This window comes from Xyrauchen texanus, chromosome 7 (genome assembly GCF_025860055.1).
Source record: "Xyrauchen texanus isolate HMW12.3.18 chromosome 7, RBS_HiC_50CHRs, whole genome shotgun sequence".
Classification (NCBI taxonomy): Eukaryota; Metazoa; Chordata; class Actinopteri; order Cypriniformes; family Catostomidae; genus Xyrauchen; species Xyrauchen texanus.
Genome location: NC_068282.1, coordinates 36265182 through 36292038, shown reverse-complemented (window position 1 = coordinate 36292038; position 26857 = coordinate 36265182). Strand labels below are relative to the sequence as shown.

The 26857-nt window shown below is 42.0% G+C and overlaps 1 protein-coding gene across 4 annotated transcripts in view; it reads right to left on the bottom strand.

Moving 5' to 3' along the window:
• The window catches only part of LOC127647099 (leucine-rich repeat flightless-interacting protein 2-like), a 67778-nt gene that overhangs the window by 4785 nt on the left and 36136 nt on the right, over nucleotides 1-26857 (bottom strand). For 2 of the 4 annotated variants that reach the window (XM_052131194.1, XM_052131195.1), the window contains 10 exons: nucleotides 23566-23643; nucleotides 22878-22907; nucleotides 21463-21588; nucleotides 20958-21128; nucleotides 20172-20264; nucleotides 16635-16727; nucleotides 16265-16357; nucleotides 15992-16136; nucleotides 12632-12681; nucleotides 12377-12491 (listed from right to left, as the gene is read on the bottom strand). In XM_052131194.1, the coding sequence (XP_051987154.1) occupies nucleotides 12377-12491; nucleotides 12632-12681; nucleotides 15992-16136; nucleotides 16265-16357; nucleotides 16635-16727; nucleotides 20172-20264; nucleotides 20958-21128; nucleotides 21463-21588; nucleotides 22878-22907; nucleotides 23566-23643 (994 nt within the window). Of the gene's footprint in view, nucleotides 1-12376; nucleotides 12492-12631; nucleotides 12682-15991; nucleotides 16137-16264; nucleotides 16358-16634; nucleotides 16728-20171; nucleotides 20265-20957; nucleotides 21129-21462; nucleotides 21589-22877; nucleotides 22908-23565; nucleotides 23644-24342; nucleotides 24409-26202; nucleotides 26248-26857 lie in introns of all 4 variants that reach the window. The other 2 variants (XM_052131196.1, XM_052131193.1) reach the window with 2 other exon arrangements.

The window sequence follows — 26857 nt, the reverse complement described above, 5'->3', positions numbered from 1 at the left end:
ACATTATGGCCAATGTCAAATTGGCAGACAGAATTAGCATATCCCGCCCCCGGACATAAGGGTATAAAGGGAGTGGGCGAGCGTCTGTTTTTGCACTAAGGAGCTGAGAATAAGGTTACGGCGCATTACAGTGGTAGGGATAGAGACGTGGCAAGGGGAACACAACGTCTCGTTCCATCCATCAGGGAATGGAGGTTACAACAGTAACCATGACGTTCCTCTTCTGTCACTCACTCGACGTTGTGTAACCCTCCCCAACCCCCCCAATAAAAGGTGTCATATACTGCTCAAAGGTTCCCAGTACCCGTACGGAACAGGCGACATGACTTGCATGGGAGCCAGCCGGCCTTTTCTCTCTCTATGTTTCTCGTCATAGAGTTAAAAAGTCTTAACGCTATAGATGCGTCGGGGAAGGCGTCCTTTTCCATTCCTATTCTTTCAGGGGGAAAAGGCCCTGTGGAGACCACAACCTGCATAGACTGGGGGAAGGTAACTTGTGGCTAATACACACAGGGTTGTCAAGCCACCCGTGGACATTGTGCGGTGGTAGATCCTGCCTGAAAAGGGAGGAGTTGCTACAGACACGGTGACCAGGGGGCAGCGAGGGCTACCCAAGGGAGACGCGGGTCCTGTCAGCAGAGGGACTGTACCGCAGAAAATACATCACAGGAAGTTGCCTGAAGTGGGAACTATGCCTGTGTTGCCCAAACCCAACACGGAGCACTCGACTCGTGGTGGGTCTGGCGGCGAACTCCTCCACTGAATCTGCGGCTATAGGGCTAGGAAGGAAGTGCATCCAGGAAGCGAGAGCTTACTGGCTAACCTGGGAAAGAACGCGCAATGGATCAACTTGGTGAAGGGCACAAGGTGCAAGCAGAACACCCCGTCAGCTGTTCCGTATTACCGAGTTCTACAGGCTCGGACCTGAAAAAACACGGGACGAGACCGACTCAATCCTGAGGTTGTAGAACCTAGCAAAGATATAGGGAAATAGCATCAAAAACCCAATGAGCTAACCTCTATTGGAGACGGCATTCCATTTCCGCCGTCCGCCAAAGCAGACAAAGAGCTGCTCAGAGCTCAGAGAACGCTTGCAGGTCCCCAACCCTCTTGATGGAAGCGAGTGCGATCAGGAGGGCGCTTTGAGCTCGACTGAATCAAGCGGCTCGAAGGCCTGACTTTTTTTGTGGACCACTGAGAGATCCATGGAGGGGAACAGGCTTGGCCGGGAAGAGTTCAACCTCCGGGCGCCTCTAAGGAACCTTATAATCAAGTTGTGCTTACCAAGGGACTTGCCATCTACTGCGTCATGGTGGGCTAGCAGCGACATACACCTTCAGGTGGAGGTGTACAGCCTCCCCTACAGCCTCTCCTGCAGGAATGAAAGCACTGACCGCACCATGCATCTCTGCAGGTCTTCAGATCTGGAAGAATATCAATTTACGAACAGACTCCACTTGATTGCGTAAAGCTGCCTGGTAGATGGAGCACTGCCTTGGTTGATCGTGTCTACGACTGCAGGTGGTAGACCACTTAAGTCTTCCACGTCCTGTCCAGGGGTCTAACTCCAAACTGAGAAAAGAGATGCTCTGAACCGGAGAGAGCTTTCTTTTTTCCCAGTTGAGCTGAAGCCCTAAACGGCTGAGGTGCGTGAGCACCTGGTCCCTGTGGGCGCATAGTAACTCTCAACAGTGTGCTAGGATGAGCCAGTTGTCGAGGTAATTGAGTATGCAGATGCCCACTTCCTGTAGCGGGACAAGGGCTACCTCTGCGACCATGGTGAAGATGCGAGGGGACAGGGACAGGCTGAAGGGGAGGACCTTGTACTGATACATCTGGCCATTGAACGCGAACTGTACGAAGGGTCGTGTCAAGGCAGAATGGAGTCGTGGAAGTAAACCATTCTTCATCTCGGCTGGAGGGACAGGCTCTATCTATTCTTGAGTAGCAGAGTGGCAAGCTCTGCTCGTAAAGTGCTGGCATTTTTGCCCGGGCATCGGCGTGGAGCGAATACCACTGAAACAAGGTTATAGACAGAGAAGGAGGTCCTGTAGGGACGTCTACGAGACTCGGCAGCCGTGGGTCCGGAAGCGAGATGGCCGTGCCCGGGGAGACGGGACCGCAAAGTTGTTGTGCCGGGGTGCCGTGAGAATGGCGCGCACCGGTCTGATATCCCAAGCGTTGAGGAAATTGTTCTTTTATTGACAATTTGGTACCGCAGCCCAAAGGGGGTTGCTACCAGCTCTGGAGTAAATGTCTGGCTTCCTGGGTGCACTGTCTCAGGAGGGTTTAGGGGTTTTACAGATCCTAGAAGAGGTCCTGGAGACGGGGGGTGTATGCCGCCTGGGGCTGAGAGCTGGGCTCAGGTTGAGTCGGAGCTGCCGGTTGTTTCTTCACAGAAGGACGCCCACGGTGAGCAGACGGGGGATGGCCTGCGCTGCGACGGCATGGCATGATGTGAGAGATGGCCTCCATCTTTTTCTTCTCTGGTGAAAACTGCTGAGTGAAGGTTTCGGCGAAGAGACCGAACAGAGAGACGGGGGCATTTATTTGTCAATGTCGTGCATCTCGACCAAGTTCAGCCACAGGTGGCGCTCCTGGATCACAAGGGTGGCCATCGCCCACCTGAGTGCTTGCGCTGTGACCTTCGTAACTCTGAGAGCGAGGTCGGTGGCAGAGTGCAGTTCCTGCAGCACGTCGGGATCGGGACTACCCAGGTGCAGATCTTTGAGTGCCTTGGCTTGGTGTACCTGCAGGAGAGCCATGACATGCAAAGCGGAGTCGGCCTGTCCAGTGGCACTGTAGGCTTTCGCAGTCAGTGACAACGTTGTCCTAAAGGCCTTGGAGGGGAGTACCGGGTGGTCCCGCCAGGTGCCGGTATTCTCGGGACACAGGTGGATAGCAACCGCCCTGTCCACCTGAGGGACCTCCGTGTACCCGTGGACCGCCCCGCCATCCAGGGTAGCGAGAGCGGAGGAGCGAGGAGGGCAGTTCCGGGAAGTAAAAGGTGCCCTCCATGAATCATGCACTTCCGTGAAGAAAGGTACCGGGGGGGCGTGGCTGGTAGCGGTGCCCGGAGCCGAGGTACCAATCGTCAAGCCGCGGGGGTTGGGGGGTGGACGGAGGGTTCCAGTCCAGCCCAACACTCACAGCAGCCCGGGAAGGCATGTCGGCCATCTGCGCGTCAGACTCTGACTGGAAGGTCTGGCCTGAGGACGGGAATCCGGTCAGGTCTTCAGCGTCAGATGCCTGAACGCTCTCCGATGCAACGGTGATGTCGTCAACCAAACCTGGCTCCAGGAATGAAGCAAACTGGCCGCGAAACGAGCCGCCGTCGTCCCGAGCGCAGACGGAAGCAAACGAGCGTGCCGGGGCGGGTGGTTTTTGGGGCTGTGCCCGGCGAAATTGAGCCTGCTGCCATCCACAAATCGCCAGCCAGGTCGTCCACAATCCCGTGGGAAGAAGGAGCGACGCAGGAGGCGGCTGGAGTGGCTTTGAGAAACGAAAGCCGGCACCGAAACGTTGCCATGGTCATGTCCTCGCAGTAAGAACATGAACCATCCACAAACGCTGCCTCAGTGTGATCACTACCCTGCATAAGGGAAGCCAAGTAAAACCAAGTGAAAAATCCAAAAACCTCATCAAATAGGTGGTTAATAGCCCATTGTGATATGGGAACGTGTCCGAGGGTCCCTGTACCCTGCGCGCCAGCCTCAGAAAATTTTTTGGGGCCCCGGGGCGGGTGCCCATTCGTTCGGGGTGTCCGACGGGGAAGGTCTGTGACGTGGAGGACCGCCTCGGGCGCAGCAGACCCCGCCACAGGCTTTTAAAGGAAGACCCCCGAATATAGCCTCTCCAGTGCAGTTCAGCCTTCACCCACGTGAGGGCGGCCTCACGTCCCACCTCTGGCTCGAATGAATGGGCGCTTCTCCATTCATATCGATGGCAATCGGGCGCCTCTCGGGGCAGGGCTCTCCCTCGTTCCATTTGTTGCAATGTGTTCTTTTAATGGGAGAGTGGGGCGCAATGCCCCCTGAAGACCCCCATGGACCCCTGTGCCACCCTGGAGGGGGCGGGGCTGTCCACGGACCCATTATCCTCCCCCTGACCCACTATTTTACCCAAACTGACCAGTGAGACCCCCTGACCACCCTGGGGGGGCGGGGCTGTCCACGGACCCATTATCATCCCCCTGACCCACTATTTTACCCAAACTGACCAGTGAGACCCTCTGACCACCCTGGGGGGGGCGGGGCTGTCCACGGACCCATTATCATCCCCCTGACCCACTATTTTACCCAAACTGACCAGTGAGACCCCCTGACCACCCTGGGGGGGGCGGGGCTGTCCACGGACCCATTATCATCCCCCTGACCCACTATTTCTCCAAAAGTGACCAATGAGACCCCCTGACCACCCTGGGGGGGCGGGGCTGTCCACAGACCCATTATCATCCCCCTGACCCACTATTTTTCCCAAATTGACCAGGGAGACCCCTTGAACACCCTGAGAGAGTGGGGTTGTCCACGGACCCACTATATGCCCACTAACCATCTATTTTGCACACAAACTGAGTCAACCAACAGACTAACTATCCATTAGCAATTCATTGTATAGCTGTATGTCCACCAACACACTAACTGTCCATTCATTTGACTGTAAGTGGGACTACCCACGTACAGTTTATTCAACAGGCTATCTGCCCATTAGCAATTGATTGTATAGCTGTATGTCCACCAACAGACTAACTGCCCATTCATTTGACTGTAAGTGGGACCACCCACGAAAAATTTATTCAACAGGCTATCTGCCCATTAGCAATTGATTGTAAAGCTGTATGTCCACCAACAGACTAACTGCCCATTCATTTGACTGTAAGTGGGACCACCCACGTACAATTTATTCAACAGGCTATCTGCCCATTAGCAATTGATTGTATAGATATATGTCCCCCAATAGACCACTGCCCATTCATTTGACTGTATATGGGACCACACACATGCAATTTATTTGCATTGGATGAAATCATTGAATTTGATCCAGAAGTTATAAAAATGCAGAACACCAAGTGATGATTTTGGGTCCATTAAACTGATTGGAAGTGGGTAGTCCCACTTCCAATCAAAGTAATGGGCTAAAAGGAAAGACAGACAGACAGACAGATAGACAGATAGACAAACATCCTACAGATAGATACATACATACATAGACATATATGACATATTGAGAACTGCACTGTGCAAAAGTGCTAAAAAGTGGAATTCTTAGCAAAGAATCACAGACAGGGATTGCTGAGATCCCACATACAATTTGTCCCATTAAATTGATTGTAATTGGGACTACACACATTAAATTTGTGGGATGTGCATATCTCAGCTCTAGACAGACTTGGGAAGCTAAAAATTGTATTTCTGTTCATCTCCAAGCCTCCTCTTTCTATGGTATAAATTTCATTAAGATCGGAGGATGTCGAAAATTTCGTGCGTACCCCTTTAACTCTTTCCCCGCCAAACACAGAATTTTCCGGGTTTTATGAAAAATCGCTTCCCCGCCAAACACGGAATTTTCCGGGTATCCGTGTTTTAGGTGGTATACGGTAAGGAAGACCCACGCGCATGTTTTGAAAGAGTACGCAACTCTTTGATCAAAGAAACAGACTGCGATCGTCTCAAACGTGAAGAAGTGGAACACCATACTAATACTAAAGCAATTGTTTGATAAAAATGCCTTTTTCTCAGCTTTTTGTCCGAAATGTTGTTTTTGACAAAACCTACCTCTGTTCAAGTGGCAATAAAAAAAGAACAAATGAAGATAAAATAAAATCTTTTTTTTTTTTTTGCCTAAAAGCAGAGGCTCAGATCTTTATTTTGATATATAGCATCTTCATATATTCATGGAAGAAAATATTCTGCGGGCCATTAAAATTAGCGAAAATCGTCAAAAACCCTGGCGGTGGCTGGCAACTTTTTTTTAAAACGCTGGCGGGGAAAGAGTTAAGGATTTGTGCGCGCAAATTTCGACTTCCTCTGATTTTCTTGAAACTTACAAGACAGAAAGAGGAGGCTGAGATTAGGACAGAAACACAAGTTTCAGCTTCCTAAGTCAATCTAGAGCTGAGATCTGGACATCCCACATGCAATTTGTCCCATTCGGAGAAATAAAGGTTTCGTGGTCAGTGACAGTTTTTTGTTTTGAAGGGCTCAGGTTGATCAGGGGGCTTCACTGAGTCACCTAAATGTGATTTTAAGTCATAAATTTGATCCAGGATTTAAAACAAACCATGTCCAAAAAGTGATGATTTCAGCCAATGCAAATAAATGGCAAGTGGGTACACCCACTTCCAATCAATTGAATGGGTCAAAAATCATCACTTGGTGGACTTCATTTTTATAACTCCAGGATCACATTTTTGACTTAAAATCACATTTAGGTGACTCTGTGAAGCCCCCTGAAACACATAAGCCCTTCGAATTTGTGTATTCTGTACAGAATACACAAATACAACATGTTTATGCAACTTACAACTCATAAACATGCATCATTTGCCTAAAAAATGAAAGTGTCCATAAGCATTTTGTTCTATGGAGACTCAACAGCAGGTTTATGGGCTATTCATTTGAAACACTTAACATTTACATGCAGTTTTATTGACAAAATCCCTTTGGCAGCACTCAGAATACACAATACAACAAGTTGATGCAACTATCAACTCGTAAACATGCACAATTAGCTTCAGAGTGAGACTCAAAGGTCAATGATTAATCATTACCATTGTAATACGCTTATAGTTGGAGAACCATTGAAACTGGCTTGAAAATGGAGATGGGGGGAGGGGATCGAAATACAAGCCAAAACATGCAATTGAGGTTGGAGTGGGGGAAACAGTATGCTTTATTATGTTCCTTTATAAAATAGTACTCAACTCAGCCTAATTTAACAAGCTGATGCAACTATCAACTCATAAACATGCACAATGAGCATAAAAAATTAATTCCCACGAGCCATGCATTTGGTGCCATTCAAACCAGTTGGAAGTGGGCACTTCCTGTATGATTCGGTGAAAAAAGCCTTGAATCATATGCCAGCAACTTCAACCGTCGAGTACTCCTTCCTGGGGCCTTCATATACAACATGTAACGAATTCAAGTCCCTCGGTGTTAAGCATTTTTCACAACGTGTTTGTGGACAACGTCCCTAAATGGCCCAAATGAATGGAAAATAAGGTCAAAAGGTCACGAGACTCTCCACGCTGTCTAAGGGCACCCCGACGATGCGCATATGTCGATTTAGAGTCGCTCGGACCTTTCGGAGCTCCGTCCGCCAACCCGTCGTTGAAAATGAATGAAACGAATGGCACGTGGGCTTTTTCTAGAAAGCTCCCCCAGCCCCCAAATTTCACACGCCGGTAGCCTGACGTCCCCCGAAAGACATACCGAGAGCACGTGGCTCTAGAAAAAAGGAAAGGTTTTTTGGGGGAGTTTGTGCAAGATTCCCTCAAAATCCTTTTGCACTTAAAGCTTGAAAGAGCCTCTTGAAGGATGAGAGGCCACTAGGTTTAGGGTTTGAATATAAGCTCAGGAAGGTTCTAGAGACCCCAAACTTTGGTTCCTGATTCGTGGGGACCGGACGCTCCCGGATCGGGAGTTTCGAGAGCCTGCGACCTTTTGACCCCTCTTTTCCAGACGTCCCACTATCCCTTTGAATCCATGCATTTTTCACAACGTGTTTGTGGACAATGTCCCTAAATGGCCCAAATGAATGGAAAATAAGGTCGAAAGGTCACGAGACTCTCCACGCGGTCTAAGGGCACCCCGACAATGCGCATATGTCGATTTCGAGTCGTTCGGACCTTTCTGAGCCCCGTCCTCCAACCCGTTGTAGAAAACGAATGAAACAAATTGCACGTGGGCTTTTTCTAGAAAGGTCCCCCAGCCCCCAAATTTCACACGGCGGTAGCCTGACGTCCCCCGAAACACATACCGAGAGCACGTGGCTCTAGAAAAAAGGAAAAGTTTTTTGGGGCGTTTGTGCAAGATTCTCTCAAAATCCTTTTGCACTTAAAGCTTGAAAGAGCCTCTTGAAGGATGAGAGGCCACTAGGGTTAGGGTTTGAATATAAGCTCAGGAAGGTTCTAGAGACCCCAAACTTTGGTTCCTGATTCTTCGGGACCGGACGCTCGCGGATCGGGAGTTTCGAGAGCCTGCGACCTTTTGACCCCTCTTTTCCAGACGTCCCACTATCCCTTTGAATCAATGCATTTTTCACAACGTGTTTGTGGACAACGTCCCTAAATGGGCCAAATGAATGGAAAATAAGTTCAAAAGGCCACGAGACTCTCCACGCTGTCTAAGGGCACCCCGACGATGCGCATATGTCGATTTCGAGTCGTTCGGACCTTTCTGAGCCCCGTCCTCCAACCCGTTGTAGACAACGAATGAATCAAATTGCACGTGGGCTTTTTCTAGAAAGGTCCCCCAGCCCCCAAATTTCACACGGTGGTAGCCTGACGTCCCCCGAAACACATACCGAGAGCACGTGGCTCTAGAAAAAAGAAAAAGTTTTTTTGGGGAGTTTGTGCAAGATTCTCTCAAATCCTTTTGCACTTAAAGCTTGAAAGAGCCTCTTGAAGGATGAGAGGCCACTAGGGTTAGGGTTTGAATATAAGCTCAGGAAGGTTCTAGAGACCCCAAACTTTGGCCTGATTCGTGGGGACCGGACACTCGCGGTTCGGGAGTTTCAAGAGCCTGCGACCTTTTGACCCCTCTTTTCCAGACGTCCCACTATCCCTTTGAATCAATGCATTTTTCACAACGTGTTTGTGGACAACGTCCCTAAATGGGCCAAATGAATGGAAAATAAGGTCAAAAGGTCACGAAACTCACTACGCTGTCTAAGGATGCCCTGACGACACGCATATGTCGTTTTTGAGTCGTTTGGACCTTTCGGTGCCCCGTCCATCGACCCGTTGTAGAAAATGAATGAAATCAATGGCAGATGGACTTTTTCTAGAAAGCTCCTCTGGGCCCCAAACTAAACGTGCTGGTAGTCCGGGGCCCCAAGCGCGTCATATTAAAAGCACAACTCTCTAGAAAGAAATTTTTTTTTCATTTTTTTTTTGGCTTGAATGAGAGAATCAACCTCACAGGCCTTTTGCTCTCAAAGCCAGAAAGAGCGTCTTGCATGTGCAAAGTCATTTGGGTGTTCATTTAAGGTCTAGAGCTGAAAGAGTGCATTCGGAAAATGTCTAGAGCTTCCAAATTTTAGGCATTGATTTGGGGGCCCCTGGGGCTCCAGAATCCGAAATTTCGAGGTCCTGCGACCTTTTGACCTCTTTTTACAAGAAATCCCACGTGCCCATTGAACCAATGCAATTCTACAGCGGTTTCGTGTACGGGGTTAAAATTGATGCTCAGACCTGGGGGCTTCGAATGCTTCATTGTTGGGCCCTTAGAAACAACATATTAAAAAGGTGTGTCCCTCAGAGTTAAGGAAGTACTTAAAAAAAATCAAGAAAAATATTAGAAGAAAATTATTGTCACATTACACTCATTAGTCAGCCAATTAAGCACTTAACGAAGCCATTGGGACTTGAAACTTTGCACACTGACTAGGGGGGTCCCTGTGAAGCTACTGATATCAATTTGGAGTCGTTTGGAGCTTCGGAGTCGTGTACACGGTCCCGCTGTGAAAATTAACGGTACAAAAGGAGAGTGGGACGTGTTCTAACTTTGCACCCTGAGCTCCAACGGACCCCAAATTTCACACGGTGACACGTCAAAAGCCCCTTATCGACATACTAAGAGGACTAAGGTCTAGGATGTAAACAAGCATTTTTCATTATTTTCAACAGATCTCTCTGCCTGTCACAGGAATCAATGAGACAGGCTGCATTTTAGGCCTGTGTGCAACGCTACATTCATCAGAGGTTTTAATACTTAGCAAGCCCCAAGGGCCTCCAAAATTTAGGACCTGGCTCAGGGGCCCCTGAGAAGCTACTGTTGTCAATTTGGAGCTGTTTGGACCTTTCGGGGTCGTGTACATGGACCCGCTGTGTAAATACAAGGTACAAATTTTACATGGGATGTGCTCTAACTTTGCTCCCCGAGCTCCGACGGAGCCGAAATTTCACTCGGTTGCACACCTGGTGCCCCTCTATCACATACTAAGAGGGCAGACACCTCCTGCCATTCTTTTTTTTTTCACCTTTAAAATATGGCATTTCGAGGGCGTGGGCGGGCACCCCGGCCACCAAACGTGTGGCCCGTGAAATCCCAAAGCGTAAAAACCTATTTGGGAAAAACAGTTGGTCAGGGGGATGATAATGGGTCCGTGGACAGCCCCGCCCCCCCGGGTGGTCAGGGGGTCTCATTGGTCACTTTTGGAAAAATAGTGGGTCAGGGGGATGATAATGGGTCCGTGGACAGCCCCGCCCCCAGGGTGGTCAGGGGTCTCACTGGTCAGTTTGGGTAAAATAGTGGGTCAGGGGGATGATAATGGGTCCGTGGACAGCCCCGCCCCCCCAGGGTGGTCAGGGGGTCTCACTGGTCAGTTTGGGTAAAATAGTGGGTCAGGGGGATGATAATGGGTCCGTGGACAGCCCCGCCCCCCCTCCAGGGTGGTCACTGGTCATTGTGAGTGGTCAGCGGGCAGACAGTGGGACCGTGGGACGCCGGGGGTCTCACCGCAGCTTACAGCACCCCCTATGTGTGTCCGTTCGGTCATGTATTCCGGACCGCAGGCTTTGTGGAAATTTGACCATCCACAGGCCGATAAGCTCCATCTGTCCATTGAGATCATTTACAGGAGGGCGGTACACGGACCTGTCACCGTCCTTCGCATCCATCAAACGTACAATGGCCGTTGCTCTCAATAGGACTTTTTCCACCAACCCTCTAAGTTCCCTTACCAGGCACACAAGGCAGCGTCTATGCCCATCGGATCTGGAGAGATACCGACCACATCCAGGAACTACACAGTGGCGGAAGGACATCTTTAAAAAGACGCATCCTGAAAAGGACGTTCAACACTCTCTTGTGTGTGTTGCTCTTTTACCAGAAATAAACTCTTTTACGAGAGAATAAACTCTTTCAGAGAAATCAAAATCTTTTAGGAGAGAAGCGCTGTTGAAGCGCCCAGGGGCAGAGTCTGCACAGCGTGCAGAGAGGAGAAAGCCGCTGGAATGTGCCGTCAGATCCAACAGAAGCTCTCTTGCAGAGGTGGGTGAAGCAGTCGTGACACACAGCTTCCTGATCACACAACTGCTCGGCTCTGAAGAAAAAATCTGTCTGACAGACGCTCGCCCGCTCCCCTTTATACCCGTATGTCCAGGGGTGGGACATGCAAATTCTGTCTGCCAATTTGACATTGGCCTTTTCTCAAGTTCAAAGGTACGCAAGGCTCTCAGAAGATACCCCTTGTGTCACTACAATTGACACAACTTTGAGTGAGTGACAGAAGGGGAACCGATTTGATCGCTTCTGAAGACATTAATTAAACAACTGGAGTCTTACGGATTACTTTTATGCTGCCTTTATGTGCTTTTGTTGCTTTAATTTTTTTTACCCAATTCACTTGCATTGTATGGAGCTACAGAGCTTAAATATTGTTCTATAAATCTTTGTAATAAATAATTAAAGATTTATAATTTTTGGGAGTACAATTCCTTTAATATGATTGTATAATGTAACTTAACTTATATTAAACAGGTGCGATAAATCCGAAGAATACAGTGCCTGTGACGGAATCGTCCAAACTAAGGTGAGAACGGCATGACAATGACATTTTGATGATGCAGGCAAAAAGTGGTTGTCTGAGTCACTGCAGTCATACTGCCTTTCTGTCAGCTTGAACCAGTCTGGCCATTCTCTGCTGACCTCTCTCATCAACAAGGCACTTCTGTCCACAGAACTGCTGCTCAATTGATTTTTTTTTTATTTTGACACCATTCCGAGTAATCTTTAGAGATGGTTTTGCATGAAAATCCGATGAGATCAGCAGTTACATAAATACTCAAACCAGCCCATCTGGCACCAACAATCATGCCGCAGTCGGAATCACTGAGAACACATTTTTTCCCCATTCTGATGAACAATGTGAACATTAACTGAAGCTTCTGACCTGTATCTGCATTATTTTATGCATTACATAGCAGCCACAAGATTGGCTGATTAGATAAATGCATGTAAAAGTAGGTGTACAGGTGTTCCTAATAAAGTGCTCAGTGAGAGTATATACAAATAGGATTACAATGTAGACAAAGAATATGCCATGGGTTTCAGGACAACACAACACTTTGTGGTAAAATATTACAAACCAGCCTAAATCAACACTTCTGGTGATATAGAATTGACTTATTGGGTGTTAAGGTGCATCTTACTCTGCAGATCTAGGATATGAGGGTCCAGACCGTTCTGTAGGTCATCCTCATCCATGCTTTCCGTCTCTTCAGTCCCACACTTCTGCTTCTGTTCTACTGCTTTAAGCTTCCGCACCTACACACACACAGCTCAGTAAACATGCTGACAAGCATGACAATGTCCCCATATGAAAAATTTTGATTTCAGAAGACACTCACCCACAATATCATTTACACACAAAGCAATGAAACAACAGCATAAAAAACTGAAATCACCTGCTCAAGCAAACTCTCTCTCTCTTCTACCAGCTTTCTCAATCTGATCTCTGAAACATACAGAAAAACATACAGCAGACACAATCAGACATTGTATGTGTTATGTTACATAACATATATATTATTGATGTATTAAAAGACAGCTTTATAATTGTAACACAAAATATCTGTCAGTTGAAAGCTTTGAATTCCCCTCTGGGTTTTAAAACATTTACACTTCAATCACTGTCAATGTTCATGTTTACTAGCAGAAAAGTTACTATGTGCATATTTCAGCATGGTATATTAATTCATATTATTATATATATATATATATATATATATATATATATATATATATATATATATATATATATACAGTGTCCAAAAGAGACAACCTAATGAAAATGCTTCTTTTCAGCATTTTTCTAATTTAATACAAAATATTTCATGACAAATATTTTCACAATTTGAGTGATATTTTGAAATGAAAATGTCAGAATTTCCTAGAATCTGGTATGTCCCCCACCTATATATTGCCTTAATATCATGTGTTTGAGTATGCATTTGGCTTCACAACTTTGTGCGAAACCTGATGATTCATGTTATCCCAGCATGTTTTGAGAATGTTTCCAAAAATATATTGTGTGCTTTAGTGGAAGCAAGAACATCCAACCTTAACCCCGTTAACACGGTCAATATCAAAAATTTGCTAATATTTCATTATTGACCTAAAAATAGTGCAGTCTTAAATGAGTCTTAAATATTTCAGCTACCAATTTTTTCATTTAAATTTTTTACATTTATAATTGTAAACATTAGTTAACTACATTATTACATTACAAGCTTTTTCTGCACTTACTGTATTAAACTTGGTTAATGTTAATTTCAGTGTAACATATATTTACATAAGTTAATAAATTATGAACTAACAATAAACAAACTGTATTTTCATAAATTTAAATTAATCAAGATTAATTAATGATGTAAAATAAAAATTATTAGTTAATGATAACTAATGCATTTTACTCATTTACAAATAGAACCTTGTTGTAAAGTGATCAATAATAACTTCATTTTATGATCTTAAATCTTTGTTTATTTCCAGGATTAAATGTAAAATTCCCACTGCAGTTACATATAGTAGATACAGTAGTAGTTGTTAAAAAAATTATTAGATATCAATAGTAAAATGTGCATGGGTTTAATATTATATAAAAAAAAATATATAGTAGATATTACCCTTGTAAAGTCCATTGATGAGAACATTGTACAATTATGTTGTGCAATATTGTACAATTACCTTACGACAAACAGTTTTGCCATTTGCTTTTTATTTATGGCGACAAGTACAGTAATCACAAATAGAAAGTTTTGAGTTCACAGGATTTGAAACACTCTGGACAAGTAATTTTTTTTCATTAACATTGTTTTTTTCAGAATAAAAAAAAAGAATTAATTTGCATTAAAAAAAATTTAATTAAAATTGCAACATTGGAAAGTTCTTGACAAAGAAATCAAAAGGATTTTCATAAGCATCAGCAAATCAAAACTCTCTTAAAGGTCTCTTAAAATGATGACACAAAGCAGCTAAAGAGCCTCTCGATCTTAAGCTTGGTCATAAAGTAAGGCTGTGTTTCATTTTCTATACTCAGTCCTCTCACAACAACAGTTACACCTATACATCTATCCAGCTCTAAATGAGCAGCCATCCCAAGCAACAGCTTCCTGACAACTATCGAGAAGGAATACTAAGCCCTTGTACTCTACTGGCATACTAAATGAGTCTTCCTGTTCACACTCTGGCTCAACCTCTGTCTCTCACCATTTCTGGGACTGTGCTCCATTGCCTCCTGTTGTATTAAAAATACTCACGTCATTAGAGTCTTTAGCTTCAAACATGTGATCTTGAGAAGTTTTCATGGCAGCAATGATTCCTATGCTTTTCCCATTGTCTTATTGCCTGTTATCCTGTTTAAATTCTGTCATTGCAGATGTTATATGACTCTTAGGTTTTAATGGTTTCATTATCATATTTTGAGAAGTTTCTGGCTTGAATCAACATTTCCTTTATTCTCCGACATGTTCACAATCACAGTTACAGGCTCTTCAACATTAATTGGAGGGCACTTTGCATGTGAGGAGTTAAATAGGCAATCAGTACACTTGGACTTGTAATTTTCAGAATATTCTAAATCAGAATCCTCCTCGCACACATTGACCATTTTCTAAATGCTGCCATTTCTGATTCATCTGGGGCCGTTTCACCTTGTTTTGAATTAAGTGTCCTCTGTGTCTTAATTCCATCATTCAAAGGTGTTTCTTTTACAACTTGTGTACTAAATGTCCAGACTTCATCCTCAGATGGACAACATTTTGTTTGGACTATGCATTCCTCTGATTGAGTAAGGGGGATATCAAGCTTTTGTGAGTTTTCCATCATGACTCAAGCTTGTTCAGTTGCTGAGAACAACTTACATTCTGGACTTTGAAGTTCAACTTCATTCTCTGACACGTTGAACCCTGTTTTCTGGAGAACTTGTCCTTGAATTGACTGATCCCTTATTCCACAGGGCAATGTCAGAGCTCCATCTGAATATGAATCATCCTGAAGCCTTTTGTGTTCCTTCAAACAAGAACCTACCACTGAACTGACCACATCAGCTAGTGAACACTTCTGTTTCTGTGCCTCAAAGCCTGTGGTCCCCTCTCTTGCATTCTCTTGTGTTTGGGGGGTGTAGACAGTGAAATCTTGCTTCACTTGTGTTTCTTCATTTAACCGATTTTTACGCTTCATTGTTCCCATAGTTTTATGGGATCTCTGTCTCTGTACTTGGGTTTTTCTGCAGTTCTGGAACTTTGTCTGTAACATTATTGGGATTGAGATAAGAGGCCAGATTGAAAATACCTTTTTGATTAGATTGAAAGAGCGAATCATAATTAAGATTCCATTTAAACTGAGAATTATTGAATTGTCATTACTTTTGCTAAGCAAATTGCAGTGTTTATTTCTGAATGAATTAAAGGCTGATTAGTGGAGAAAGAATTTTAACAGAGATGCCATCAGATGTGATTCATTTTGTTAGGGTTAGGTAAACTCATCATAAAATTGAAATTTGTGTATGTAAAGAGAAGTTATGAACAAGCAGCATTTAATCAAAATCAGTAGGCAGTTTTGTTCTCAAAAGGGTAGTGCAAACAAAAAATATATTATGTCATATGTCAATATCTCATATTCCAAATATACAGCAAGAAAATATCATAAAATCAAAATGCTAGAAATCTACATACTATTATTATAATTTAGTTACTATAATTTAGTTGCATTAGCTGATTAGATTTATTGACAGTAAAAGCATTAATGGAAAACTCTTGACTTACCTAACAAGCTGTCTCCACTCATGGTGGGAGTGCGAGCATCTTGATTCAATCGGGAGACTATTTCCACATCAGTATGCCCATCAATTACCCCGTCTGCTATCTCTCCATTGGCTGTCACCTCAGATCCCAGCACTATGCCATGTTTCTGTGCAGGAATGCAATGTGATGTCAATATCCAATAATTTTCCTTTACATACTTTGATCTTGAGATAATGATGGTTAATTTAATAACTTTAACATCCTGGCTGTACAACATTTCTTCTAAATCTCTACCTTTAAAGCATCCCTAAGCTGGGAAACTTCATCCCTGAGTGCATCCTCTTCATCATGGATAATGTCTGAATACTCCTTCTGCCTCTCTAATGCCTTAATGCAGTCATCCACAAAAGTGAACAAGCAGGGAGGGAAAAATCAAATGAAGGGAAAGATTTAAGGTTATTCTGTAAAGGTTATTTGACTGTATAGAACATTCAGTTCCTTCATAAGTTATTAACTTAAGTTACAGAAGCAAAGCATGGCTTTCGGGAATTGAAAAAGAGACAACCATTAAAGAGAAAAGTTGTTATTTAAGACAGGTGTTAAAATCTTGAAGCTTGTTTTGATGTGATTTGATAAGAAAAATAGTCACAGAAAGTAAGTGTACCCGAATGTTTTTATCTTTCCATTCCAATGTTTCTTGTAGGTCAGAGATCTCTTTAATATAGTCCTCCTGCTTCCCACGCGACTGTTGGGCTTGCTGAGCCCCGGCCAATGAGAGACAGCATAGGAAAAACAAATGGACAGGTAGAAGAATGTTAACTAGAAAATGTTAGAGAAGAAAACTGCACAGAAATAAGACATAATCAATCTATGCCAGAAAGACAAAGAAACACAAGATTTTTGATGGTTAGGACAGTGGTTCTCAACTGGCTTTGCTTCAGGACCCAGATTTTACAATGTACTTCAAGTGATGACACAACACAGTACCAAAAATGTTTACTGTACAAAAGTAAACAAAAAGTCCTTAAAATCAATTATAATACATTGAAAAGTATTATTACCATTAACTGGATAGGCTCAACAATATGCAGACTTTGAAGTCAGTAACAGAATCTCAAAGGTTTTGCTGCTGAAATCGGTCTGTGCTTATAAGAAATCAAATCACTGCCCACAGAGGCCGGAGCTGGAAGTGTTGTTGGACATTTGGGAATGTGTGAGCTCCAGTTTCCTGGTGAAATGTCAATGATGTTGTCATATGCAAATGCTGAACAGAAAAAATATATATAATATGAGTATAATATAATAAATAATATATATATATATATATATATATATATATATATATATATATATATATATATATATATATATATACAGAGCCGACCCAAGGCATAAGCGAACTAAGCGGCTGCTTAGGGCCCCGGTGGCCACCAGGGGCCCCCAAGAGCACATACATTTTTATTTTTTTTTGTGATTATACTGTCAATGGACAATGGTAATCAGAGCCGGCCCAAGGCATAAGCGAACTAAGCGGCTGCTTAGGGCCCCTGTGGCCACAAGGGGGCCCCCAAGAGCACATTATTTTTTTTTTTTTTTTTTTTTGTGATTACACTGTCAATAGACAATGGTAATTATACAAAACGCAATATTAAATGCAATATTATGTTAAAAGGCTGCAGGATGCAGGCACATTCAGACAGCAAAACAGCAATGTCACAAAAAAGGACATATCCTCTGGTGCAAAGAAATGGAAAAAGAAGAAAACTGAGTAAGAGAAAAAACAGCATGATAAAGGTATGTTAAGTAGCTAGGCTGTTAAGAGCTAACATTAGCTGGCTAGTTAGTTAACATAGCCTTTGTAGCATATCTGCTTTTTTAGGAAAGTTTGATTAAACATCAGTAAATAGCCTTGACATCTTAATATATTATAGTACAACATATTACTTAGCAAGTTTAGATTAAAGTTTTTGTCTTCTGTGTAAAAATAACTTTCCTGTGTATATATTTTTTGTAATAAAAATAAGCTTCTGTTCCATAAACTTTGTACTGATAACAACTTAACATTATTTACATTAGTCTACCATTTGGGGGTCTTTGCTGTTATATTCCAATATCATTATGCCTCAGTTAGCTAGTTATAGATTAAGAGTTGTTGTTTTAGGAGTACAGATGGCATGCTGCTGTGTATAATAATTTGTGTTGAGAAAATAACATATTCTGTCAAATATTCTGTCAAATATGTACTCTTATGAAACATCCCTAGGAGCACTGTTGAAATATTTTGGACTTGGGGCACAACGAACGCCACCTGCTCCAAGTGCCAGTGCTACAGCTGATGATGATTTTTCAACAATCCCAGATCAATATATTTATATGGATAAACCACAAAAGTGAACAAACCATGCCTTTGTTTTTGACAGACAGTTGCATTACATCTAACATGGCTAGCTTTTATTATTATTTTCATCTTTCATAAGGTCCATCCTCTGCATGCGAGGAGCACTTCCCAGCATGTACATCCACTGATGTGGTCATCTATCCTGTCTGACTCAGAAAGGACTGATCTGGTAAGCAGAGGGTCACTGCCTATAAAGGAAAACTTCACATTCCCTGAAAAACCTGATGGCCGAAGCTTCCACTACACCTACAGAAAGTTCATTAATGGGGAAAAAATGAAAGAGGAGCTGCTCACTTATTCAAAAAGAAATGATACTGTCTACAGCTTCTGCTGCTAATTGTTCTGTAGGAAGTACACAAAATTGGTATCAGATGGACAGCAAGATTGGGTAAATATAGGTGTGCTACTGTCACATTTAAAACCGTAGAAGGGTAAAATCATGCCATCCGGTCGCCATGTCTGTAGCAACTCCTCCCTTGTCAGGCAGGATCTACCACCGCACCATATCCACGGGTGGCTTTGGCAGGTTGTGGTCTCCGCAGGGCCTTTTCCCCATGAAAGATTAGGAACGGGAAAGGATGCATCTGTAGCGTTAAGATACATTGATTAAGAAACGTAGTGAGAGAAAAGGTGCGGCTGGCCGGCTGTTCCCGTACGGGTACTGGAACCTAAGAGCGGTATATGACACCTTTTATTAGGAGCGTTGGGGAGGGTTACGTGCAGCTGACCCAGCTGCTTCTAGTATATAACAGCGTGCTTGCACCTGGCTCGGCAGCCATGTAGTTAGTGCATGCCGTTTTTTTAAGTGGGACCCCTTGTGTCACTACAATCGACACAACATCGAGTGAGTGACAGAAGGGGAATGTCATGGTTACTGTTGTAACCTCTGTTCCCCGATGGAAGGAACGAGACGGTGTTTTCCCCTTGCCACATCACTATCCCTACCACTGTAATGTGCCGTAACCTTATTCTCGTCTCCTAAGTGAAAACCTGTCTGATATTCGCTTGCCCGCTTATACTCGTATGTCCGGGGCTGGGCATGCAAATTCTGTCTGCCAACTTGACATTGGCCTTTTCTCAAGTTCAGAGGTACACGAGGCTCTCAGAAGAGACCCCTTGTGTCACTACAATCTAAACAACATCTCGTTCCTTCCATCGGGGAACGGAGGTTGCAACAGTAACCATGACGTTTGTGTGTGTCAGCTAGGGAACACAAGGCCACTCATCTAACATGGAGGTTGGATTTGCAAGTCCAGCACTGGCATTGGTATAGTTTCAATATCCAATTTCCAAAAACAATAATTTGTAAAGGGGAATTAGTACATGTGGCATCCCAAAGAATTAGAATAAGACTAGAGCAGGACATATGCACGGTCTACTTCTTACTCACAGGTGGGCTCCGCCTATTGGTTAGTCAGTACTATCTCTAACCATGTGCCTAACCACACCCTAATACTGTCTCTCTTGGCATCAACCTAATTTGGCTAGCTTCAACCAAGTGACAGAAGAAACTGCCCCAAAAATACTGCAAAATTTGAGTGGACACAGCCTTGGAAATCAACAACAAAAGAGATGGGAAGCATTTTCTCAAAGATTTCTTGATATTGTGCTGTACTATTGCACAATATTGTGGTTATTTGCATTTAGAACTTTTTTTCTGTGCTGTACACCACCTTATCAATACAGACCTTCGACCCATTTTGGTTGATTTTGGGTCACGACACACACCAGTTGAGAACCACTGTGCTAGAAAGCACTGTTTGGAGTGCTCTTTTTCATTTACAAGTGACAGGAAATGCTCACCGCTAACAACTCTTCACTCTGCTTCAGCATTTCCTTCATTTCTTCAATCTGGAACTTCAGGAGACTGTGAGCATGCCTTTCTCGCTCGAACTCCTAACAAATATTCAAATGAGAAACTGCCCATCATAACTGTTTTTTTTTTTTATTGTATTTTTTATCCCCTTTTCTCCCAATTTGGTATGCCTAATTCACACTACTTAGTAGGTCCTCGTGGTGGCGCAGTTACTCACCTCAATCCAGGTGGCCAAGGACAAGTCTCAGTTGCCTCCGCCTCTGAGACTGCCAATCCACACATCTTATCTCAAAGCTCATTGTGCACGACACCGCTGAGACTTCGCATGTGGAAGCTCATGATACCCTCTGCAATCCATGCACAACTTGCCATGCACCCCATTGAGAGCAAGAACCACTAATCACAACCACGAGGAGGTTACCCTTTATGACTCTACCCTCAATAGCAACCAGGCCAATTTGGTTGCTTAGGAGTGGTTTGGTTGCTGGAGTAACTCAGCACACCCTGGATTTGAACTTGTGACTCCAGGGGTGGTAGTCAGCATCAATACTTGCTGAGCTACCCAGGCCCCAGCATCATAACTGATATTTAAGATTCTGTAGTACAACTCCCAAGATGAGAGCCAAAAACAGTTATAGTTAAATTTATGAACTGAATTATCTAATTACATGATAGCTCTCTGAATTTGAACATGCCATTATCTACATTTGGACATTCTAAGTTGCAAAGAACATTTGATGTGCATCAATAAGATGTAGTCATGTGTGGTTTACCCTGGTTTTTTCCTCACACTCTCTCCGTGTCTCACACAGAATTTCCTCCAGCTCCATTAGTGTCTCTCTCAGTGTGTCCACCTGATACATGAGATTTGTCTTCTCATTGTCTAGCTGAGCGTTGGACACCATAGCCTTACGGTACTTCTCTTCCACCTCCACCAGGGAGTCCTGAGAGACAACGCATTACAAAGGATGATCTTGTCACATGTTTATTCCTACTCACCAAATTATGAAAATGCAAATATATGCACACTCACAAACACACAAGTCCACAGACAGTTTGATACATATTGCCTAACATTTTTTCAAAATCAAGCCTTTCCAAAATCAAAAGATCAAATCTGAATTCCAATAACATAATACATTGAATTAATTGCATGAATTGCAACTGTTCTTTTTCTTAAAACATTCTTATACAGCCTCTTCCTGTATTAACTATGCAATCAGTAATGTTTACAATCATTGATACATTCATATCATGTTATGAATACACCAAAATTACTTTAATTTCCCGTATGGAGGCCTCAGTGTCAGCTGAAATCGAGGTATCACAGCTTCCTCTCCGTGATGACCCTCCACCCAGAGATGCAAGAGTTGCAGCAGAGAGGGTGGAGGCTGTCCTGGAACCCTAATGAAGATGTTTCAATATTTATTTCACATGGTGGATCACTTTATTGTGATATTAAAAATCTGTGTTGTATTTGTTACGGGTCCCCACACTTTTGACCCATTTCCAAGACCTTTCCAGTGGTTCATGATTATTGGATAACAGTTTTTTAAAAATAATTTCATGGAGATCTCACTGACAAATGACATATATTTAAGATATTTATATTTATATAAATATTTAATTATTTAAGAACAGAACATAATTACAAAAAATTACAGTACATTGAATATAAAGAGTTCCATGATTTTCTATGATTTTATAAATTTTCCTTACTTTTTTATTACTCTTGGAAAGCACAATTTAAAGGGATTGCTCACCCACAAATGAACATTCTCTCATCATTTACTCATCCTCATGCCATCGCAGATGTTTATGACTTTCTTTCTCCTGCTAAACACAAGTAAAGATTTTTAGAAGAATATCTCTGCTCTGTTGGTCCTTACAATTCAAGTGAATGGTGACCAGACATTTGAAGCTCAAAAAATCACATAAAGCCCACATAAAAGTAATCCATATGACTTCAGTGGTTATATCCATAACTTCAGATGCAATATAAGTGTGGGTGAGAAACAGATCAATATTTAAGTCCTTTTCACCATAAATCTCCACTTTCACTTTCAAAGTGTGAAAGCATGTGAAAGTGGAGATTTATAGTAAAAAAAAAATACTTAAATATTTATCTGTTTCTCACCCACACTTATCATATCGTTTCTGAAGATATGGAGTTAACCACTTGAGTGTTTTTTATGTGGCCTTTAATGATTTTTGGAGCTTCGAATGTCTGGTCAAAATTAACTTTTTATTTAACAATTGTATGGAACTACAGAGCTGAAATCTTCTTCTAAACATCTTTGTTTGTTTTCTTTAGAAGAATGAAAGTCATACACATCTTGGATGGCACAAGGCTAAATAGGAGTGGTGGTGGTGTAGTGGTCTAAACCAAAGTACTGGTAAACTGGTAATCAGAAGGTTGTTGGTTTGAATCCCACAGCCACCACCATTGTGTCCTTGAGCAAGGCACTTAACACCAGGTTGCTCTGGGGGGATTGTCCCTGTAAGAAGGGCTCTGTAAGTTGCTTTGGATAAAAGTATCTGCCAAATGTAAATAATTAGAGAATTTCCATTTTTGGGTAAACTATCCCTAAAAAATTCTCAGATATTTCAAGTCTGTAGGACCTCTGTTGTTAGGATGTTAGTATCTATTCTTTACACCTTAAAACAACTTGTGGGGATGGGACTCTACTGACCTTTTCCAGGAAGTCTGACCTTTCCTCCACCTGTGTGAAAAATTACACATTTTCAGAGGCTTTATTGTAAATGCATGCAGATTCTTCATTTCACTCCACATTCATTTCAAGAAATATCAAGATGCAAAACTTGTCATGAGAATTGTGGTGAGACCGCACGCAGTCAATTAGAATTGGACCACATAGTTATGCTCCATGCATTATCCACTAGAGGGAGCAAGGTACAAACAAAATTCATGCTAATTCCACACACAATATTGAAAGATTCTAGTTGGAAAATGGCTAATGCAGATGAACAGAAGAAAATGTTGACTTTAAAACTGGCAGCCTAGGTGTTAACACTTTACAAAAGGTTGTATTTATTAACATTAGTAAATGTTTCATATATCATGAACTTATAATTAACAATATTTTTTACAGCATGTATTAATCTTAGTTAATGTAAATTTATGAAAATACAATTGTTAGTTCATGTAAGTTCATAATGCATTAACAAACTTTAACGTATACTACTTTTAATTATAAATTAGAATATATTGAAATTAACATTAACTATGATTAACAAGTGATCTAAAGTAGGCTATTGTTTATTGTTAGTTCATGTTAACCAATGTAGATAAGTAATGTTAACAAATACAACCTTATTGTAAAGTTTTAAAGAGGGCAGTGATGGAAAAGTGATGCTCACCACTGGACTGGCACGAGCTGAACTTGCCCTAGAAGAGGCCCTGGAACCAGAGCCCAGAAAAACATTGTAGTCTGAAGGCTGGCACAAAAAAAACAGAACAATATGGACAGAGGAGAAGATGTTATAAAGAATAGAGTGAGTTTCTTGGCATTAGAGGAGAAATATTTGAATTGACGAGCAAATGACACAGAACCATATTGTGGGTCAAAGCACACACACTGACATACATACAACATTTGTGGGTTTTAGTATCGAAGAAGAGTCAAATCTTTCCAACTAGTAAGGTCAATTGTGTGTGAGTGTGTGTGTGTGAATGGGTGAATGGGACACAGTGTAAAGCACTTTGGTAACGCTAAGGTTAAAAAAAAGGTGCTATATAAGTGCAGACCATTTACCATTTTTAGTAAACAACCAAAAATATAACACATAATCTTTAAAAAGACAGAAAAAAAACTGATCAAAACAAGACTGGTTAACAATCAATTGCATGCTGTATTAATCTAGAAACATACACCATCAGTCCCACTCTGATCAGTACCATAGACATCCTAACACAAGAGTGGGAAAATGGAACAGTGCAGGCTCACTGTTGGCAATGTGTCTGCATTAAATTCCAAAAGCTTCCTAAGAGAGACCTCAAGACTTTAAGACACAGACAACACCAAGGCAAGCCTGTAGTCTGAAAACAGAACCATGCAGCAAGCCCCAAAAGCCCAGACTGGCATTGGGTATCAGGCAGTGCCCCTGCCAGAGGGAGAGGTTTAGATAGGGCCTTACGACTCTAGTGCTGGAGCCACTGAAACGCCTACTGGCAGAGTATGAATTCTCTTCATGCAGTGAGCCCTGCAGACAGAACAGAACCTTTCACTATACACACACACACTCTACACTACAATATAAACCTTATACTGTAACATCACATTTACCTCACCAGATTTGGGGAGTAACTAAGGCCACAACCACACTAATACACTTGAAAATACAGATTTTTCTCTACGTTTTGGCCTTCCGTCCATACTTCATTCAAATGAACCGATTCAAAAAATAATTCATCGATTCATTTGACTCCCAACACAGATGACTGCAAACCATTTTACTTTTAGTTTTTAGTTTTTTTTGCCGCAATATACAAAATAATATTTTAATATTTAGTACAATCATTTTAAAAAACTAAATTGCATTTAGTTAGATGCTACTGTTCATCAGTATATTTCTGCCTCAGCTATATAAATTATGGTGTTTTCTAGTATTATTGCAAAAAAAAAAATAATAATTCATCGATTCATTTGACTCCCAACACAGATGACTGCAAACCATTTTACTTTTAGTTTTTAGTTTCTTTTTGCCGCAATATACAAAATAATATTTTAATATTTAGTACAATCATTTTAAAAAACTAAATTGCATTTAGTTAGATGCTACTGTTCATCAGTATATTTCTGCCTCAGCTATATAAATTATGGTGTTTTCTAGTATTATGGCAAAAAAAAAAAAAAAAACATATGGCACATTTTGGTAACTATTGCAATTTAAATGTGATTTTGACAAATGTTTTACCTTTTTCATGAGGGAAATAATTGTTGTTGCATAAGTGATCAATGATAGCATTGAATATTTCTTAATGCCTTTTTTTTTTCTTTATTCTTTATTCACCTTCCCTATCACTGTCCTCTCACTGGCACCTTTTTATGCAATGCATTCGTGATTAGTGAGATCTCGTCAGTGTACAAAAAATAGGCACCGATCACAATAACGGATTAAACATCAAAGCGTCCCATTTTTTCTGCCAGATTTGTGCTCTGCTTGCAAAAAATTACAAATAAAATATTAAATTTAAGTTTAAAAAGATACCTACAATGTAGTTAGTTACTTGTTATACTTTCAATGTAGTAAGCTGCTTTTTATTAGTATAGTATATTATTATTAGTATCTTGTAGCATAGCTACAGTAACTACTTTTTCAAAAGTGTATCTTGACTGTACTCAAACTACTTATTATTAGTAACCTATAGAATGGAAAGCTGCTGTTTTGGCAGACCCCCCAACACTATACCTCACACACACACACTCTGTATCTTTCAGAAATGTAGCACAAAACAGACATTTTAAAAGGAAAATGAAAACTAATGATCCTCTCATGACCCTTTTATTTATCCAAAATGATACATCACCATGATATGTAATCTATCAGGGCTGCTTACAGGCAGGGGAGACATACAGTAACACATTATGTAGAGGAAATGCTCATTACATTCAGAGGAGCTCAAAGGAAGCATGTTTATCGCAAGACAATACATTAGCCATTAACTCTAATGCACTATGAGCACTTATGGATTGACTAAATAAAGCATTGATGATACATTAGATGTCACTGTATGAAGCCATGGAAGCCAGAGCTATTGTCAAAATATATACGTCTTGTCAAAACATGTGGAACCAAAGAAATTCAGAGTATCTGGTTACAAAAAAGCATGCGGGTATCTGCTCACATGACATGAATTGAACCCACACAATGTGTTCCATTAGTGCACTAAGATCAAACAGAGATGAACTGACAGTCTGCATGTTGGAGTGCATGCAGACAATGTAGTTCTAGCTTGGTCAAATGTCACAGAGATTACAAGTGTTGGAAACAAACCCTGTGACTTCTTGAGCAGGCGGTTTCAATAAAAAGCGCAGAGGGCTAAAGACAGACGGAAAGAGAGGAAGAAAAAAATACTTATGCTCATAACAAACTTTTCTTCAAAACCACACATTACTCAGATGCAAAGATAATCTCCCTATTCTTACATTTTAATACATTCGATTTTTATGAATCACAACATCAAATTTGAGAACCCCTGCACAAGACCTTAACCATAAAAAAACATGTTGAGATAAATAAGTACAACGTCTGATTTGAGTTTTTGAAAATCTAACTAAATTAATTAGTTTTAAAAACTATTTATCCCATACAGCACTGTGAATAATCAAATGTATTCATATTAAATATTAACTAATTAACCTGTCGAAAAAACAAACATCCATCCATCTTAAACCAAGGTGGTTTACTGGTCTTTAGATTGTCTGCCTGCTTGGCCTTGCTGCCCTTACATAAAATCGAGAGTCGAGAGTCCACTTGTTATTTTCACATGCAAATGAGCTTTTTTCACCACTACCGGTGAAGAGCTGCAAACTTCTGGCAAACATTTGTGGTGAACCGCAAACTCATTTGCATGTGAAAATAATGACTGGTAAATCTGCGGCAAGTTTGAGGCAAATTCATCAGAACTCTAGATTTTTAAAAGGGTGGT